This window comes from Petaurus breviceps, unplaced genomic scaffold (genome assembly GCF_028583685.1).
Source record: "Petaurus breviceps papuanus isolate PSGF00001 unplaced genomic scaffold, PetGlider_PUasm1.0 171, whole genome shotgun sequence".
NCBI classification, from domain to species: domain Eukaryota; kingdom Metazoa; phylum Chordata; class Mammalia; order Diprotodontia; family Petauridae; genus Petaurus; species Petaurus breviceps.
Genome location: NW_027185754.1, coordinates 18,742,101 through 18,763,719, shown reverse-complemented (window position 1 = coordinate 18,763,719; position 21,619 = coordinate 18,742,101). Strand labels below are relative to the sequence as shown.

At 35.7% G+C, this 21,619-nt stretch overlaps 1 protein-coding gene across 1 annotated transcript in view; it reads left to right on the top strand.

Annotated features, from left to right (window-relative positions):
• The window catches only part of RHPN2 (rhophilin Rho GTPase binding protein 2), a 69,477-nt gene that overhangs the window by 38,925 nt on the left and 8,933 nt on the right, over positions 1 to 21,619 (top strand). The window contains exons 3-7 of the mRNA XM_069082629.1: positions 5,238 to 5,366; positions 9,189 to 9,264; positions 15,578 to 15,655; positions 16,262 to 16,386; positions 18,300 to 18,466. Coding sequence (XP_068938730.1) covers positions 5,238 to 5,366; positions 9,189 to 9,264; positions 15,578 to 15,655; positions 16,262 to 16,386; positions 18,300 to 18,466 — 575 coding nt within the window. The remainder of the gene's footprint in view (positions 1 to 5,237; positions 5,367 to 9,188; positions 9,265 to 15,577; positions 15,656 to 16,261; positions 16,387 to 18,299; positions 18,467 to 21,619) is intronic.

Below are 21,619 nucleotides of genomic sequence, written 5' to 3'. Positions count from 1 at the left end.
AAAATATTAGAGAGAACAATTTGGTGATGACATGATGGTTTGCTTAAAACTCATAGAATCTCAGCAAAACATCTAATTGAGACAATAGCTTCAGTGATGTTATAAGCTACAAATTAAACCACAAAAAAAATCAACATTTTTTCATATAATAACAAAATCTAAGAGACTAATGAATTCTCATTCAAAATAGCCACTATATATATGTCTTCTGGGAGCCATTCTGCTAAAACACACTCAATACCTGTTTAGATACAATTATAAAATTCTCAAACTGGTCATGGTCAGGCCATGTCATGCCAATTTTAGTAAAAATGACAATACTATCAAAATTAATGTAGAGATTTATACCAAGTTGCTATACCAAACTACCAAAGATATAGACGCAAATGTGCAGATATTTACAGATATAGACAAAATACTCTATATTGATTCTTTCAGAGAAAACAAAGACTTAGAATACAAGGGGAAATAATGAAAAAAGGTAGGAATGAAGGTTGACCTTATATTGTATTTTATTATATTGTATTACATTGTTTTTTAAAACAGCAGTCATACAAAGCATTTGGTACTGACAACAGCAACAACAACAGAAAAATAGGTCAGTGGAACAAAGCAGGCAAAGAAGAATCAGATGTAATTGAACTTATAATAAGTCACTATTCAGAAACATAAATTACCTAGGAAAGAACAATCTACTTGGCAAGAAGTGCTGGGAAAACTGGAAAACAGTCTGGTTTAGACCTACATCTTACCACATAGTTTAGAACAGACCTGTATAACCTCTGACCCGTGGGCACACCAAAGAATTTCAGGCTGCCCAAAATCCTTTGCCATGCCTCAAGTTGTACAGGTTTATTTTAGAATAAATTCAGAGTTGTGGGATATGTGAGCTGAATATTAAATATCATACCAGTAAAATAATTGAATAAAAGCAGATCACACATACCTTTTCCATCTATGGGTAGAGGATGAATTTTTTTTCCCTTTTAAATTTATTTATTTTTAGTTTACAACATTCAATTCCACAAGTTTTTGAGCTCCAAATTTTCTCTTCCCTCTTTCCCCCAAGATGGCATGTAATTCGATATAGGTTCTTCACATTAAACATTTTCACAATAGTCAAGTTGTAAAGAATTATAACCAATGGAATGAATTACGAGAAAGAAGAAACAAAACGAAAAAGAGAGCAAATAGTTTGCTTCGATCTGCATTCAGACTCTGTAATTTTTTCTCTGGATGTGGATAGCATTTTCCATCATGAATCTTTTGGAGTTGTCTTAGAACCTTGCATTGCTGAGAAGAGCCAAATCTATCAAAGTTAGTCATCACAGATACAGTTTGCCTGTAATTGTGTATAGTGTTCTCCAGTTTCTGCTCCCCTCGCTCAACATAAGTTCATATAAGCCTTTCCAAGTTATTATGAAGTCTGTCTACTCCTTGTTTCTTATAGCATAATAGTATACTATTACATTCATATACCACAACTTGTTTAGCCATTCCCCAATTGATGGGCATCCCCTTGATTTCTAACTCTTTGCCACCACAAAAAGAGCTGCTATAAATATTTTTGCATATATATTTGTATATATCCCATTTTTATGATCACAGGATGAATTTTTAACTAACAAGGGATAGAGGAAATTACAAAAGATAAAATACATAACTTTGATTTTGTGTGTGTGTCTCTGTGTGTGGGTCTGCCCTTAGAAATCTCTAGGGCTGCAGAAATTGGGAATGAAGGGCCATGTTAGAAGTTGAGTTCTGGGGGCAGCCAGGTGGCACAGCGAATAGGAGCACTGACCCCAGAGTCGGGATGACCTGGGATCAAATCCGGGCTCAGATACTTAGCACCATACCCAGAAATAACTGGCCGTGTAACCTTGAGCAAGTTACTTAACCCCAATTGCTTAAAAAAAAAAAAGAAGTTGGGTTCTGCACATGTCTGACTCTGGAGAGATCTCTAGTATACTATTCAAAAGTTCACAATTGCTTCTCTCAACTGCTTATTTTAATCTTCATTTCCAAAGTATCTACACCACTTTGCAGGTCTGTAGTATCATCAGCTCAGAGGTCTCTCAGATAATCAAGTATCGTGTTTCTCTCTGTATTTGTAGCATATTATACCATGAAGCTTTTTTTTTTTTTTTTTGCTTTTTGGAGGGGGGAAGGCAGGGCATTTGGGGTTAAGTGACTTGCCCAAGGTCACATGGCTAGAAAGTGTTAAGTGTCTGAGGCTGGATTTGAACTCAGGTCCTTCTGATTCCAGGGCTGGTGCTCTATTTACTGGACCACCTAGCCACCCCTATAAAGCTATTTCTTAGCATACCTACTGCAGGCTTAAATGAAAGTGAGGCTATATCAACAACATTCTTTTTTTTAAATTGAAGAGAGAAGCACAGTCTCCTCACTCTTCTGTTTTCTTTGCCCAGCCCTCCCTTATGTGTCATTGTCCTATCCTGGCCCACTGCTGTAGCCATCTACATCTTCCATGTCCCTTGGCCTGGTGTCTGTATGATTTTTGGACTCTGGGAGCTAAGGATGCAATAAAAATAGGTAGCCTCTGCCTCAGCATCAGAAAAGATTGGGTGGAATGGGAGATGACCAACCCAGGACACATCATTAAACCATGTGGAGTCCCAGACAGAGGGCTCCGGTGGGCTAGCTCAGGCAAAAATGCTTCCCAAGTATATAAGCTTCTTGCTGTCTACTTAGGTTCTTTTTTCCCTGACTCTCCTCATCGTCCCACCCCAGACCTCTGACCTTTTCCTTCCCAGTCCAGGAGAGTAAAGAGGGCTCCTCCAAGGTCTGGAAGAGCTACACAAGGAGAACCTGAGGGGAGCAGGTACAGCAACAACAGTCCAGTGGGAGTAGGGACAAGGAGTAGCACCATCTGGCAAGAGGAAAGAAGCCACTAATGATTGCCACTGCCCAAGGGGTTAGGACTTAGCTAGACAAAAACAGAACACTCGTCAGGTTGGCAACCCCTTCCCAATCCCTCCCAAAGCCATCAGGCACCTTGTAAACAAAGAATAATGTTAGCTGCCACTAGGAAACCAGGACCCAGCAGGGTATTTTGCCATCTGCCATTACCCCGTTTTCTCTACCTGACATAGAAAAAAAAAAATCTACCATCTGGACCTAGAACTTGGCTTCAGAGACCACCTCCAAAAATATTAGCTCAATTTCAGCAAAAACCTTTGCTTAATTGGTGGATTGAAAAATGATCATCATCATTTAGTAAGGATAGCCAATAAGTTGCTTCTTCCATGTAGTTCTATCTTTGTGAAGTTGAAGTTTTCTGCTGTGAAAGCCATTACAACTAAGTATCAGAATATACTGAACTTTGTACCAGATTACTATGTCATGAAGTATTAAACAAAATTTCCAAAGCAATGAAACATTCAGTAACATCACTGCCACCAAAAGATGATATTTTTTTAACAATAACATTAAAAGATTCTTGTACCATAAAAAATAAAAATAAAAATTATTTAATATGTTTATTTCATACTTAAGTCTTTAAAAGTCTATTTTAGAGTATATATTAGTATAGTAGCACATGAATATAATTTATAAATATAGATTGGAGTACATCAACAAATTTTTATTATTGATTGGATAGATAAAAATAATTGGAGACCTTTGATCTAGATCATCTGTCCAAGATACAGATAAATTAGTTGTCTATCCAACTAGCTATCATAGTCAGGACAATGGACATTCTTCACCTACTATGGATACTTAGACTAAATTCTTTTGAGTGGTTATGAATCTCATTTGGGAGGTTCTTCAAGTTTTTGAGGGCTTGACGCAGTCAGTATAATGTCACTTGCAAATAATGCCTGGTAGACATCATCATTAATAGAGAATCCATTTGGAGTTTGTATTGGACATCCTGCATGACAATGGCAAACACTTTGGCAAGCATAGTTCCTGCTTTATACCTTACTTGCTATTAATAATCATAAGATTGTTGAATAAAATTATCTTTATTCTTATATCTTCAAGGGATTTTGATATATATACATGATGTACTTTGTTGGCAGGAAGAACGTTGAAGGGGGGATCTAGTTCTACAGAGTAAAACTATTTTTATTACCAACAAACATTAAGCACAGTAAGGTCTTATACTCTCTACAACAACTTCCAGTTCAATGTGTGACTGTAAAGACGTGTTCCATTGTGTGATGTCATTTGTGGAAGCCTCTTTTCCTTTCTCATATTTTTAAGAATGTGTTTGTATAAATTTTTTTAATAAAAATTTTGTAATGAGAGGACAGCAGGTATACAAATTGATAATTACTGATATTCCTTTAGTTGTCTTTGGCAGGGGTGTGGGTGTAATAAAAGTTCAGTTCTGAGATATTTTCCCTAAACTTTTAGTATCCTCCCTTATTTAAGAGACCCTGAAAACCAATCCTTCAGTGTTCCCAAAATTGTTGTCACCTTTGGCAGAAGGGCTTTGTATAGACATGGTCTAGTCTAGCATGTCTTTCCATTTTTTTCTTTTTCAGTGGCACTTTAACTTCCATGTACAGCATATTTATAATTATGATGTTAGCCTAAATGTTGTAGCTTCACTCTCTTTGATACTGAAACAAATTTGTTACTTTTTTTTTTAAAAAAGGAAGCTCTTTTCTATTTTTCTTTATTTCTGTCTTCTTTTTTGATTTCATTCTTAAATGCTTTGGGGATGACTTTGCTTAGTTGAGACTGTTGTCAGATTTTCTTTCATTTTTTCCTCTTTTAATTGTTTTAAGGAGGTAATACTCTTCATATTCTTCTATAATCATTCCCTGTAAGATTTTACATATTAGTTTATATTTTAACTACTGTATGCTTGATCACTATAGCTCTGTTTGGCAAGAAGATAAAGTATTTCCTAGCTGGTTTCTGGGCTCTCCACATAATGGCAATTGTCCCTCACATCACTAAAATATATCTACTTTCAGTCTACAATATGTTACTTCTTTGGTTTTGTTTATTCTCTCATTTGGCTGTGATCAAAACTGCAAGGTGCTTTTTTGGATAACTTCCCTAGGTACATCTTGGTAGTTTATTGCTTGAGAAACCTGAGAGTTCTACCATCTCATTTTTAAAAAATCTTTAAAATTCTGAGAATGCCAATTAAGGGACTCAGCAAAACTCCCCTACAATGTAAAGTCTGTTCCCAGTGCAATCTCAAAAATTCATTAAGTTCCATTTTTTCCTATCCTTTTGCCTTTTTTTTTTTTCAGAGCAACCACAAACAACAAAGTTCGAGACCAGGTTCTCTTGGAACTTAGTTACGTAAATTCAGATCTGCAGATCTTAAAGGAGGAATTAGAAGGACTTAACATCTCAGTGGAAGTTTACCAGAACACAGAGTAAGTGAAAGTGTTGCTATTTCTAACCAATAAACTGGAGTTTGAATTCCTATAATGTTATTGTACTAAATGTGAGTATACAAAGTGTACAATTAAAGGAAAAGATGTTATATTTAGATTGTTGATACAAAGCTTGACAAATGTAGTTTTGAGAAACAAGTTAATTATATATCTTTGGAAGATGTGGTTTGAACAGGTTGCCAGAATTGAAACGATGAACCTGTTGAGTGTGTGCTAAAGTGAATCAAGTATTTAACAAAAAGACATTTGTTCTGATCTCATATATTGCACATCTTAACAGGAAGAACTTTGTGCCAATGTCCAGTGTCAGAAAACCTCTCCTCATCCTGTTGTTAAGAATTTGGCTCTCATGACTCAGGCACAAGAGGTTATTCTTCATAACTGTGTGCAGAGGAAGTTTTGTAGGTTGAAATAGGATGGCTGACTGTATTGAGAGAACTGTCAATTCTCTTTGTCAATTTGTCAAATACAAGGACATAATTATTATTGTTCTCAACCATATAACAGTCCCCAACTCTTTCTAGCAATTGAATACAAAATAAAAATTTCATAAAAATATGTTGGAAAATTCTACTAAAAGGTTATGAATGTCTGGGTGGGGAGGCATAATCCTACCTATTGGAGATCTCACCTTGGTTCTGGAGCTTGGAAATTGTGAGCAGCAGGGGGCTTTGCCCATTGGGTGTCCATAGGAGGGAGGACCAGGTTGCCTGAGAGGGCCAAGCTGGTTCATGTTGGAAACAGCAAGTCAGAGGTCTCATGTTGATTTAGTAGTGGGATCAGGCCCATAAGTGGCCCTTCTGTTTCTAACCCAAGCAAGATGAGGAAACCTAGTTTTAAGAACAAACATAAATAAACAAAACAAAAGGTTATAGATGCATGAATTTCACTGAAAAGATTTTTTAAATGACATGCTGGGTAATTTATCAAAAGTATTTAATAAATATAATACTGGGTAATTCGGTAGAGAAAAAGGTAAATGCTCAAGTTTTATATTCTGAAAAGGTTCAGTGGCAAGAAGTCTTCCACTTAAGAGATCATAGGATTATAAGATTTAGAGTGGCAGAGGACCTTAAAGATATAGCCCAAATCCTTCATTTTATAGATGCGAACTACCCTGTAAATTAAACCACTGTTTTTGTTGTTGTTTTTTTAGGAAAAATAAGCTTTGAAAAATCTTGGAACAATAAAGTTAATGGCCCTTTCAGGGAAAATCCATGGAGAAAAAAAGACCAGTTTTGAAAAATTATGTGAAGTTTAAAATATGAACACTATTTACTTGTGTCACCTCTTTTTTACTCTTTCAGTTATAATCCTTTTAGTGGCAGTTGAAAAGTTTCTGTATCATGATTCTACAAGTAGAAATAATTTAGAGAATAGCAGGAGTTGAATCATGAGTGAATAAAAATCTTTCTCCATTTCTCTTTATGAAGAGAGATAGATCTCTATACTCACTCCCATTGGAATTTTCTTTACTGTAGTTTTGAAGACAGCCTGAGCAAAATTGAAAAAAATTCATATAGTCCAAGCCTCCCATTGGCAGTATGAACCAGATCATCTCCTTTAAGACCTTCTTTCAAACACTTGCAAAATATGTAGCCTTATATTTTTCTTAGAATGACTATGGTTGTTTTTGATGTTAAGAGAGCATAGTTTCTATATGAGTCATGTTTAAAGATATGAATAGGAAAATGTAAGATGGATATGTAGATTAACCATAGTATCTTGCATTTTTACAACAGTTTTGCCTTTTTTGAAAGTAATGCTTTCATACCCATTATCTATTTTAAAAAATATATATTGATAAATTTTGTTTTAACTAAAATAAACCATCAGCATTCTCCCAATTGAATCCACCAAAATATCTAAGCAAAATAATGAAAAGAGTGATTACAAAGGTTACACCCATTATCTATTTTCATTTTCATAACATCCCTGTGAAAGAGGTTATATATTAACTTCATTCTACTACTAAGGGAACAGAGGGAAATTGTGATTCCTTACGTTATAGAACAAGTTAGTGGCAGAAGTGGGGTTAGAACTCAGGATGTCAGAATATATATTGTAATATTCCTCGTATTGTGTTTTTAATTAATTAATTTTAAAATGCTTATTTGTAGCACCTACTAGAGCACTGTCCTAAGTAGTTACTAGGGGAGATGTATACAGACAACCCTCTAACTGCCACCAACTCCTTGCCAAGTGTCCTGAACCTGGAAAATTTCACGAGGGACCTTCTTCCACGATGACTTCACACGCATATTCACTACTCTTTGGGTCTAGTCATTCAACTAGTTCTGAATCCATTGAACTTATACTATCTGTCTCTAGTCCGGGTATTTTGTCTTTATGGAAATTTTCAAACAATCAATTAACAAGCATTTATTGAATAAATACAAAAGTGAGAAAGTCCTTGCCCTCAGAAATCTTATATTCCCCTACAGGAATACAGCATATTCACAGATAAATAGATGAAGGGTACGTTCAAAATGAATCCAAAACAGTTTTGGCCAGAGAGAAAGGAAAGGATGGGGCAGGTTACATAGTAATGGATGGATCAGGAAAGGCCGCTTATTAGAAGTCTTTGTTAAGTGGCTTTCTGGAATTTAGGTTTATCATGTTTATTTCATTCCCCTGAACTGCAAGTCTAGTAACATTGCCAAAAAAGGAAACGAAGTTAGTTTCATATGACTTATGCATGAGAAATGTAACTTTGATCAGTTTCCCTTTCTAAATGTTATCAATTCATTCTTTTAAAAGTATCTTCTAGGATTTGGCCATGAATCAAAGTCATACTTAGTTCCACATGTAGAGATGATGCCATAATGCCCTATAATTTTAAAGACTACTGTGTCTTCCTTTTTATAATTGGGACAATATTTGCTTATTCTCTATGCAACATGTATTCTGAAATTTCCCAGTCCTCTGGTTGGGTCCCCATAGGGGAGGCTGCTACTATGCTCAAGTTTCTAGGGGTGAGCCTATGGATGCCTGTCCTCCTGATCATCATCTACTAAGCCCCATCTTGCATACTCTTGCCAATATCACTTAACCAATTAACATCTCCCTAATATTAATTGACCAATTAACATTAATTAGTATTTACAAAGCATATTTACTGAGGTGGTATAGGAAAAACCAAAGCACAGTGACCCCCTCCCCTTCCTATATAAGAGGCATTCTCTCCCTCTACACACCCACTCAGTCTCTGGGAAGAATTTATTAAAAATTAAAGTAGTAGATATAAAACATCTCCCTTAGGTCTCTAAAGTCAGGGCCATGGAGATATAGGCATTCCGAAAATAGTACAAGAAAGTAAAAGGACTTTAGGTTATGCCCCTAAATGTCTGTGAAAAGCTAAATTTTCTAGCTTGCAATAATAGGTCGAAGGCAGGAGAGCTCTGTAGACTGTGGCCAGAGGAGATTCTTGACCTGGGTTTTTAAGGATAGAGTATCTTGGAACTTGGGGTAGAAGCTACTTTCTGGGGTAGCAAATCTGCAAATATGAACAGGAAGATATCCTATAGAGGGGATGCTAAAATGTGAAAAGCAAAAAGAGAGAAAAGGGAGATAGCTTAATTGTGAGGTATAAGGAAATGTTTTGGGCATATCCTAGGGAATTGGGGCACATTCCTAGGGACTTTGTAAAAAAGGTAGATTTTTTTTTTTTAAATCGTATTATTCCAGCAAGTGCTTTTTTTTTTTAACATGTAAGGAAGGTATTGGCACTGAAAATTGTATCTTGATGGTAGAGTGCCCTGGCTGCACATATTCATATGGCTTTGCTGTGTTTTCTTACAGGGAGACATTTACAATTCCCCTGATTCCCCTTGGCCTGAAGGAAACCAAAGAAGTTGACATGTCAGTCCTTTTGAAGGTAAATCTCCAAACTTAAAGAGATGTGAATAGAAATAAGAATCATGAAAGTCTGAATATGTTGTACTATCTTTGCTGTAACTGACTGAAAAATGATTAATCTCGCCTCTTTTGCCATGGAAGCATAGCTGAGAATCTTATGTTATCACATTCCTCTTTATAGTCTTTATAGAATACTTTAGATCAACTTACAGAAGTCCAGGTGGTAATCCCCAGGTTATCATGGTCCATATCCACAAACTTTTGGATTAAAAAGAGGATGTAGGTCAAAGTATTTTACAATTTTAAGATGATTTTGAGGAGAGTAAGAAGAATGTACTGTGGTATCTGGGTCACAACTTCCATAACTGAAAATTTGGATGGTTTTAAAGACTGAACTTAGGATGCTTAAAAAAAAAAACAACAGTTTCCTGTTCATCCATGTCGAGAAACTAGGAATTCTTCATTATTTATTTATTGCTTTTTAGATTTCTATGTTCTTGCTTTTTCATTTCTTCTGTTCTTGGAGGGGTGGTCTGGACAGGATGAGGTAAAGTTTGGATTTGTGATTTTATCAATGTGGGAGAACTCTGAAGTGTGGAAAGTCCCTCTCCACCAAGAAGATTAACAACTCATCTTCTGTTTATCATTTTAGAGAGTTTTCTGGGACATTGAAATGAGATATTAGGTAATTCATCCATAATTAGACATCTACAATGTCAAGCAGAACCTGAACCCACATCTTCTGGACACCAAAGCTCTTTATGTTCATTCTAAACCATCTGCATCTGATTGTTGTTTTACTAGCACTTAAAGTCAGCCTTGTCACTGTTAATTCTGGAATATTCCCTTTAGTCCTATTTTTAATTCCCCAACTTGACCCAGTTTGTATTTTCTAACTGGAGTTAGAGCAAATCTAGATTTCAGAGAACACAATCAAACTAAAGAAAAGTTGGGTTAGTGCTTATCTTCTCATTTTATCCAGTATTTAAAGTATCATGAGAATTTGAAGTAAAATATCAGAGCTGGAAAAATTTGAAACAAATGGAATCTCATTAAAGTGGAAAAAAATGGTTTAGAAAATAGTAGTTCTTTTTCCTTCTGGTTGACTCAAGATTAGATAATTTTTCTTAACTAATTGTAGTTTTAAAAATACAATTAGAATTATAGCATTTTAGTACCTATACAGGATATTTGAGCACATTTTAACTTCGAAGGACTTAGTTCTTTACATTTTATTATTTTTAAAGTTCTAACATTTAACATTTTAATTGTTGTATTTTATTATGGAGAATTAGAGACTTCCTGAGGACAGTTAGGTGACATAGTGGAGAGAGTGCTGGGCCTGGAATCAGGAAGACTCAATCTTCTTGAGTTCAAATCTGGCCTCAGACAATAAATAGCTGTGTGATCCTGGGCAAGTCACTTAACCCTGTTTGCCTCAGTTTCCTCATTTGTAAAATAGACTGGAAAGGGAAATGACAAATCATTCTAGTATCTTTGTCAAGAAAACCTCCAACAGGGTCCTAAAGAGTTGGACATGAATGAAATGACTGAACAATAGATATTTCCTGAAAGATCCTCCTCAAAAAGAAAGTTAATGCCAAGATTTTATTTTATTTTATTTTTTTAAGCAATTGGGGTTAAGTAACTTGCTCAAGGTTACATGGCCAGTTATTGCTGGGTGTGGTGCTGAGTATCTGAGCCCGGATTCGATCCAGGTCATCCTGACACTGGAACCAGTGCTCTTACTCGCTGAGCCACCTGGCCGCCCCTAAGCAATTGGGGTTAAGTAACTTGCTCAAGGTTACACGGCCAGGTGTTTCTGAGTGGGTGCTATGTGTCTGAGCCTGGGATTCGATCTCCAGGTCTTCTCAACACTGGAGCTGGTGCTCTTACTCGCTGTGCTACCTGGCCGCCCCTAATGCCAAGATTTTAAACAAAACTGACCAATAGTGATTGTGACTGATAGTATACACCGCTTTCCAATTTTAATAAAATTTTTTGATTCTGTTTTTTACAAGTGATTTAGGTGGTAAAGTTGCATTCTACTTATTAAAAAGAGAACTTCCCTAGTGAGAACATGAAGTACTTTGGGCAAATTTTCCTATGCTGCAACCTTTTCAAAGTCTATTCTCAACTCTATATAAGTTATAGGTTTGTTTTGGAGTTGAATTATAGAAGTTAATAATATTGTAAACAATACTGTTGGACTTCAGGGTAGGATCAAGTTAACAATAGCAGCTTTATATAAGCCTTTTTAAAAGGCTCTATGAGGATTTAGATACATACTTCCTGGTAAAAGTCAGTGGGACTGGCAGCTAAAATTGAAGTTAACTTTGTAAAACATTAGATAGTTTTTTTTTAAGTCTTCCTCACATTGGTCCTTGACAAAACTGTCATAAGTTTAGCATGTTCTGGATGAATATACTAGAAAGTACATGTAAACTTTATGGGCAGCCTTATAGAACAAGATGTAATACATAGGGATTTCCAAATTAAATGCAAGTTTGAAAGATCAGTTGTACTATGTCTTTGCTGTTTGATCAGTATGGCACTTGAATTGAGCTTTTCAACCAAATCATTTTAGAATGTAGAGAAAGGGGCAGCTAGGTGGCACAGTTAATAGAGTACTGGCCCTGGAGTCAGGAGGACCAGAGTTCAGATCCAGCCTAGGACACTTAACATTTACTAGCTGTGTGACCTTGGGCAAGTCACTTAACCCCAACTGCCCTGCCTTCTACCCTCCAAAAAGAAAAAAAAATGTAGAGAAAATGAATATCAATTGCACAGAAATCAGAAAATGTAAAAAAGCTTTTAATTTTTTTATTTTTATCTGAAAATATGTCTCTCAAATGAACCGTGCTAAATCTAGCTAAATCGGTTTATTTGAAGACTCTGAGACTCAAACACTTAATGGTAAGTAAAGTTGCAAGTTACACTTTTATTTTACTTCTCTGGACAAGATTCACCCAGGAAGTAACAGATTGTGATTTACATTAGAGGGAACATACTGATTGAGATAACCGTTTTATTGGAGGATTCAGAGAGGCTGTGTGATATAGTAGATAGAATGCTCAAGTTGAAATCAAGAAGATTAGTTGGGGTTCATGGCCCTCTTCTCACAAATATTACCTGTAAGAGCATGGGTAAGTCACTTAACCACATTGTGATAAAGAGTTGTCGGTTCTTAGAGGGTGTGCCTGTAGCAGCAAGCACCCCAAGTGTCCTCAGGGTTTGCTGCCACCACAGGTTCTTGGATCTGCTTTGATAAAGGAAAGCAACTCAAAAGGGGTTAACAAGCTTACTTTAATCAGTCAGACATATATCGTTTACCTTGTTCAGGGGAAAAAGGTCAGCACCCCGAACTTCAAAGTATACAGGCAGAATTATCAAGACAGAAACAGATCCAGTAAACAGCTTTCCAAACTGTTCAGCCATTACATCCATATCAAATCAGCATCTGGCTTTCAACATCTGGGTTTTTCAAGGGGGGGGGAGGGGGTGCCTCCGGACAACGGCTTCTCAGAATTCATATCAAATCACAGAACACTTCTCAAAGTGAGCCCCCAAAACAAAGCCTCACATCAGGGCTTATACAGCCTTCTCCTGGCTCAGAGAATGTAACAACCTTCTGGACCCACTGGCCAATCAAGAAGTATCTACTGAAAAACCAGCCTCCCACCCCAGGCTCCAGGTGCGCTTTAGCCTAGGGGCAGGGAAGATCTTTAAATTTGCATTTCCATTACAGTGCCTCGGGAGAGTAAGCTCCAATAGGTTCTTTCATGCTTAAGACTTCACTGTCTGCTTTCTAAGGACCATTTTGAGAGGAGAGACTAATCAATAATTTAGAATTTAAATTAAATTTAGAATTTAAATAATAATTTAGAATCTGGTAATGAATTTTTTTGGTCATAGAAATCCATGAAACTAAGAAAAATACAAAACAATCCTTTAGTTTTCCATAGTCAGCTTGGTATTTCTGCAGCCACAGGGGCAAAATGGTACAAAAGGGGGCAAAAGCTTCTAAGACAATGGATTTTTTTTAACAGTCTGTTAACATTTCTTAGGTATTTGTACTTTAAATGTGAGACTGATATTCAGTGAACAATAAATAGACATACCACTATAGAAATAGAATTTTTCACTATGCATGATATCAGAAGACAAAACGTTTCATTTAAATGGAAGGATGGTTCAAAGGTTATATACTTGGAAAGGCAAGCAAAGGAATTGTTATTGGGAATGGAATCTAAAGGCAACAAGAGACATTTCTCTTTTTTTTTTTTTTTTAACAAACTAAAAAAAAAATAGATAACTAATACTCATACATGAATCTAGTAGCAGGTTACAGATTCACAATATCCTTAGGAAAGCCTAGTCTGAATGGCATGGGTAACCTCTGATCTTTGGTCTTATGGGAAGTTTAGGTTCAATGTCCCCATCATCAGCTTCTCCATCTCCATGCTGCTGTCACTGCTTCTGTAAAGTGCCTACAGGAGGGCAGGGGAGTGAGGTGGGGTATGCCGGTAGATGTTAAGTAACTCTGCCAAAAAAAATGTATACATGACACACTTTTAAGTTTAGTCTTCATGATTATTGCTTTCTTAAGTCTAGACAATCTGCAAAACAATGAATCAAGAACTGATTTGTAGCATTTGCTGATTTCCAATATTGCTGATTTTTTCCACTGAAAATTTAACAGTTTGACTCTCTCAAGTCAGTTGAGCTGATACCTCCATAGCTGCCGTAAGCTGCTGCTGCTGCTGCTATATCTATCCCTGTAGCTCCAATGCTCTACCCATAGAGAGGCCTCTTTGCTTCCAAGCCAGTGACTTAAAGAGGAAGTGAAGAAACCCTATTTCTTGAGATAGTTTGTCATTTCCCATTGCAGTGCTTATGAAAATCACTTGAAAAAAGACCCTACCATAAAGATAATTATAGCTTATGTACCAGCATCTGTTTTGGGGGAATGTTGGTAAAGAAATTGTACCAAAAACCTCCAAATTATATCATTACAAACTTTTATACTCGGTAACTTCAGTGTATATATGGCTATAGAGGAGGACAGCGAAAAGTGTTTCATGAGTAAGAAACAAACAGGCCACAGGCTTGTAGACTCTACAGAAGCCTCAGGTCAATGTTTCATGAATAATTTCTTTGAGAAGAAAGTCATTGGATATGAGGAATACCAGATAACATCACAAAAATGAAATTGATTGTATTTTAACAAATAGGAGCTTCAGTCCAATTCAATAAGCATTTATTAAATAACTGTTGCATACCAGACCTTGTGGGATAAAGAGATGAAAAGGTGCTGACATTCTGCTGGGGAGGAGACAGCATGTATCCAAAAGAGGAAGTGAACAAAATAAATACAAAACCAATTTGGAAGGTAGTGGTAGTCTGAACATTTAACAGTTGGAGAGATCAGAAAAGGCTTCTTGGAGGAGATAGTATCCCAGCTCTGCCTTGAAGGGCTCCAAGAGGCAGAGGTAAGGAGGAAGTATATTCCAGGAATGCAGGATAGCCTTTACAAATGGATAGAGATGAGTGACAGAATATTGTGTATGGGAACAGCAAATAGGCCAACTCATTTGGAATACTGTGTGTAAAAGGGAGCAGTGAATAATCAGTCTGAAAAGATAGCCTGCAGATAATTTCGCAAGATTCTAAATGCCTAGCATAAAATTTTGTATTTTATTAAAGAGGAAATAGAATCTCCTGAAGCTTTTTCTGGTTATACTTTATTTTAACATTAATTTTTAAACATTTTGAATTCTAAATTCTCTTCTTCCCTCTAGCTGCTCCCACATTCATTGGGAAGGCAAATAATATGATATCAATTATACATGTGAAGTCATGCAAAACATATTTTCATATTAACAATGTTGTAAAAAAGAAAGAAAAAAATAAGTTTAAAAAGTATGCTTCATTCTGCACTTAGAGTTCATCAGTTCTTTTTCTGGATATGGATAGCATATTTCATCATGAGTCCTTTGGAATTGCCTTGGATCACTGGATTGATTAGAGTAGTTAAGTCTTTCACAATTGATCATCATTACAATATTGCTTTTATTGTGTACAACATTGTCCTGATTCTGCTCACTTTGCTTTGCATCAGCTCATACAAGTCTTCCTAGGTTTTTCTAAAATCATTCCTTTCATCATTTCGCAATAGTATTCCATCACAATCATATACCACAACCTGTTCAGCCATTTCCCACTTGATGGGCATCTCCTCAATTTCTAGGTCTTTGCCACCACAAAAAGAATTGCTATAAATATTTTTGTACAAATGTTTTGAAGTTTTCTTTTTGTCATTTTCTTTAAAGGATTTTATCTTGGAACATTATAGTGAAGATAGTTCTTTATATGAAGATGAAATTGCAGATCTTATGGATCTAAGACAAGTAAGTTTCCACAAGGGATTCAACATGGTCACTAGGTTTGCATATCATCTTCATATTTATGTTTAATATCACCTCTGCAAAACAGCATGCCATAGTGGATAGAACAATAATAATAATAATCATAATCAATAGCATTAATATAGTGCTCTAAGATTGGCAAAGCATTGAACATGTATTATCTTATTTATTAGAGAATGGAAGTGTTAGGTTCTTTCTGATACATACTGGCTGCATGAAGCTAGGCATGTCATTTAACCCTAGTATTCTAGATAACTGATTATAAGTTGCAAATAAGGTGCAGACCTGCAATTGGAGTTTCCTCATCCAAGAATTCACTGTAACATTGATATCCCTAATGTATTCTGTTTACCTGTAAGTGTGTTGTTTTCATTCCACAACACCACAGTGAAAAACAAATTGTAGGAACCACCAACTTTTGTTAAGGTAAATATCTCACTAATAATTATGAGAGGCATACTTAGAGGTGGGTTTGGGGAGTTGTAGGAACAGTGTTCTTTGAATTGATTTTATATGTTAGATCAGTTAGCTGATGCTAGTAACAGGTTGTTTACCTTTATTTAGTATTTCTTTTCTAAATATCTTTAGGCTTGCCGCACACCTAGCCGAGATGAAGCTGGTATTGAATTGCTAATGACATACTTCATTCAGCTTGGCTTTGTGGAAAACAGATTTTTTCCACCCACTAGGCACATGGGAATTTTATTTACATGGTAGGTTTTTTTTCTGAATTACATGAATATTTTCATATTCTTATTTATCTCAACTATTTGATTTTGATATGTTGCTTCTATCATTTTTTTATAGCAAATGTTTTTCTAATTATCGAACTTAAGATAGCTAAAGAGATATAGACTATTGAATGTCTATGCAGCAGAACCCAGAGAGCTTAAGGCATTTCACAGTCATTGTTTATTTGCACAATTATAAGCTACTTGTAAAATGAAACTAGAATAGTCTTAATCTTCCTATTACATTTAGGAAAATTGTGTCACTGGAAGGAAGAATTCTTTTTTCCCAGTTCCTAGAATTTCCTAATTCTCAAAGAATTCTCTTTTCCCAATTCCTAGAACATTAGTTGCTAATGAATAAAAAATTAGATTTGACCAAACAATGAATTTGTATAGCCAATTTTTCTACAAGTATTAGCATGCATTCTTTTTACAAATTTTATTTTTATTCACATCTTTTGTTTTTAATGTCACCTTAAAAATTTTTTTTAACATATCTCCTGTGAGCCATCCCTTGTCATAAAATTTTTAAATGAAAGATGAAAAGGTCAGCAAAAACAATCAGCATGTCAATTGTGTTTCATAATATATTCAGCATTCTACACCCATACCCCTCCACCCTTGCAATGAGGTATAGAAGGTACGTTTTCTCATCTCTTATCCAGGATCAAGTTTTTTTTTTTTTTACTATAATTGCAAACTATTCAGTTTCTTCTTTTTTTTTTTTAAATTATTTCCATTTCTATTTTTGTATTTGTGTATAATGTGTTTCCATGCTTTGAACTCTCATACTCATCATTTCTTAGAGGACAGAGAAATTCTATAACATTATACACCACAGTTTGTTTAACTAGGCCCCAGCTAATGGACATTGTCTCTGCTTCCAGTTATTTGGTGACTACAAAAAGTGCTGCTTGTAAAAATTTTGGTGAATATATATCTAGCAATGGGGTCTCTGGGCATGGAACTTTTAGTCTCTTTTTGAGTATAATTCCAAATCATTTTCTGGAATGGTTAGACTGATTTATAGTAACATTCACAATGTATTAGTGTGTCTGTCCTTTCTTCAGTCCCTTCCACTATTTCTGTTCCCGTTTTTGTCAACTTTGTCTATTTGGCACATGTTCTTTTTTATTTTTTATTTTATTTTATTTTTTTGCTTTTTTTTGGAGGGCAGTTGGGGTTAAGTGACTTGCCCAAAGTCACATGGCTAGTGAGTGTGTCAAGTGTCTGAGGCCGGATTTGAACTCAGGTCTTCCTGACTCCAGGGCCAGTGCTGTATTCACTGTGCCACCTAGCCGCCCCTTGGCATACGTTCTTAAAAGAGCAAGGTTGTTTAAAGTATTCCAGTGAAATTGTAAATTTTCTCCAGGTATGCTTGGGGTGATTGGCCAATTGAATGTGAATTAAGATGAACTTTTCTTTAAGGATCAGAATAAGAATTTCACTTTACTATCTCAGGACCTGTAGTAATCCAAATACTGGGGCTGTTGATTTTAAGTTTCCTTTTGGGAAAGGAGATGAGTTTTTATAATGTACCTCTATGAAGAGTCTTAACTCTTCTATCATAGACTAAATAAGTTGGCAATATTATTTAGTCTCAAATTAGGTGTTCCCTGTTCTTTTTTCATTCAAAATGGGATTTTTAAAAGAAACTGAATATTATCTATTTAAGGAAAAACTATAAAGAAAATTAATAATTATATTTCAGTTAAGAGAGTCATATTATTTTTGAAACAGAATAGTTTTGGGTAGGGTCTTAAGTATAAACAAGTCTGTTATCCTTGTTTGTAAACAAATAGCTTGTGGGATCTATGAGTTTGATGTAAAGGATATTATGTTTTCAACAGGGGCAAAAGTGAATTTTTCTTTATCCTTAAAATTTTCTTAAATAGGTATGATTCGTTAACTGGTGTTCCAGTTAGTCAGCAGAATTTGTTGCTGGAAAAAGCCAGTATCCTATTTAATATTGGTGCTGTCTATACACAAATTGGAACCCGAAGTAACCGTCAGACACAAACAGGGCTTGAACATGCTGTGGATGCCTTTCAGAGAGCTGCAGGTGAGAGGAGTATGAGAAAACACTGCTTACTTGTAAGGGTGCACAAGGATGCACTCGCGTGTTTGTGTGTGTGTGTGTGTGTGTGTGTGTGTGGTTCAGAAAGAGAAATTGTGTCTTATTACCTTTGATGCATACCCTTTCCTTCTTCAGAAAGGATTGCTATTATTTTGCTTTTTACACTATTTTTAAAACCTCAATTTTGCCAGCTTTCCAGTCCAGTCACTTGGACGCTAGTAGCTAGCCTTCATACATGAAAGGGCTCTATAGGTTTTTTGCCAACTTTCTGTGAAAGACAAAAAGAGAATTGTTTAGTGGTCTAAAACCTGTTGTCATCATCTTATTTTGTGTACAGGATTCTGGAGCTTAATCATTAATTTTTCCTAAATCTGAGAACTTGGGTACACTGCATGTTAATTATTCCTTTGTAGAAGGAACACATTTATTTAAATGTTTCTCTCTTTTTATTATTCTGAACTTCATAAAAAAGAAATATTAATATTTCCTTATATGAAGATCAGAAGGAGGCCTGCATGTGAAGCATGAATCTTTACTAACTTTTGCATTTTTGTTGTTATTTCAGATTTAATATGGTAGTTCTAACACTGACCTGCTTGTTGGTTTCTTTTTACAAACTTCCTTTGGCTCTCCTATTTATTTTTTTTCCCCAATAATCCATTGAATCTCTTTTCTTCTCTTCATATCACTATTTCTGCCCTCCTTCTCTAATAAATAAGAAGTCTCATGAAATCTACAAACAAATCCATACATTTGTTATGTCTGAAAATGTATGTCTCTTTCTGTACCTTCTAGTCCATCACATCTCTGTGAAGAGAGAGTATGACTCATCATCAGTCTTCTGCAGTTGTGATTGACCATTAGATTAATTATGCTCCTTAATTCATTCACAGTTATGTTCTTTTACAAAGTTCTAGTCATTATATAAATTGTTCTCCTTGTTCTTCTCACTTTTCTCTGCAGTATTTCATACAGGTCCTCCCAGGTTCTCTTAATCTGACACTTTTGTTATTTCTTATAGCATAATAATATCCCATGGTGTTCATTTGTCAGAATTTGTACAGCCATTCCCCAATTAGGGGGGGAATTTCCCTACTTTGTTTCCAGTTTTTCGGTACCACAAAAAGTGCTGCTATAAATATTTTTATATATATATGGGTCAAGGAATACTATTTTGAACGATAGAATAGAAACCAAAATAGAAAGTATTTTTTAAAAATAATTTTTAAAGATGTAAACAAGTTGTTTCTTGACTTTTCTCACAGCAGTACTTGAGTCAAAAGCATTATGGATTCAGGTGTAGAATGATTCTTTGCTTAACTACAGAAAGTTAGAGCTTGAAGGGGCCTTGGATAGCACCGAGTCAAAGCCCCTCCTCTTAGGGATGGGGATGCTTATGGCTAGAAGAGTAAGGTGACATATGTGTGACAGAGCTGTACTGGAGTTGGGCTTCTTGACTTTCAATCAGTCTTTTGTTCACTGGTATTTCTATTCTTATTTTCCTGTTCACCTGTGGCACTCACTAATGACTACAATGAATAATAAATATCTGTTGCCTGTTTCAATGGGAATTGAGCCTGCAGGAGTGGGTTCTGGATTGACATCCAACAATATGGAGTTCTCTAGATTAATATTATTGGCATCTGTTTGGTGAAATGACTGATAAAACTCCAAAAACAAGATTTTCTACTGGAAACCCAGGCAAAGCTATTTATTACAGCCATCAGGAAATGCCAGGTCTAGTCCCAGAGCTACTATTAACTTGTGTGACCTTGAGAAAAGTAATTTCCTTTCCATGAGCCACAGGTTTCTCAACTGTAAAACGAAGGGATTAGATTAGAAGAGATTTTCATGGTACTTTCAGATCTAAAATTCTGTGGGATATATTATAAGGGGGAGAATCTTAGAAAGAATTAATGTGACATCTTTTTTACTTTTACCAGTGTTTACGAGCTCATCAAAACAGACATATAGATAGATGGAAAATGTCTAGAAAGGCAGGATGGCATAGTGGATAGACAGTTGGCCTGAGAGGCAGGAAGACCTGAGTTCAAATTCTGCCTCAAAACATACTGTGTAACCCTGGGAATGTCACTTAAGGTCTCAGTGCTTCAGGCAATTTACTAAAAATATTATAGAACAGTTGCCAATCTGCCTTGGTAGAGGGAATTGCTTATACCAGTCAAATCATAGGCCTGGACATAATAAAACTAATAACTAATAAAAATAAATAACAATTTGTTTTATTTAAAACATAAATAAAATAAAAATGTCCACTTTAAGATTTGGAAAACACTGTTTATCTTATCTCATTTGATTCTCATAATTATTTTATGGGATAAATACCGTAAGTATTATTGTCAGTCAGTAAATATTATTGAGTGCTTGTTTTGTGCCAGGCACAAAATGCTGGGGATTCAAAAAATGACAAAGACAGACAGACCCTGCCCTCAGAGAACTTAGACTTGTATAGGGAAAGACAACACACAAAAGGAAGCTAAGCAGCAGGGGCAGGGAAGGGGTAGAGCAGTTACCCAGTGCAAGGGCATGATGGACTGGCTAATTCAGGAGTCCCCAAAGGTTGAAACAGATTAACTTGTTCAGGGTTACATGGCCGGTGTTTGAAGCAGAGTTTGACTTCTAAGTCTACTATTCTGTCTTCTATACTATGGTTTAAAAAAATTTTACTTTACTTTCTGTTTTATTACTACAATTTTTTTAATGACTGAAGATCTATCTTCTCTCCCTTATTACCCTTTTTCCCCTGCATTGAAAAAGAAAAACAAAATTTTTGTAACAAATATCCATAAGTCAGAACTAATTGACCACATTAGCTATGTCTAAAAATTGTGTCACTCTGCCAAAAATTGTGTCAATCCTCAGTCTGTCACCTCTCTGTTAGGAGAGATTCATTATGATTTTTCTGGAATTGGGGCTGGTCATTGCATTGATCACAATTCTTAAGTCTTTTGAAGTTGTCTTTACATTGTTGCTATTGTATCAGTTGTTCTAGTTCTGTTCACTTTGGTCTGTATTAGTTTATACAAGTCTCCCTCAGTTTCTTTGAAAGTATCACCTTTTGGGGGGGCCAGGTGGTGCAGTGAATAGAGCACCGACACTGGAGTCAGGAGGACCTGA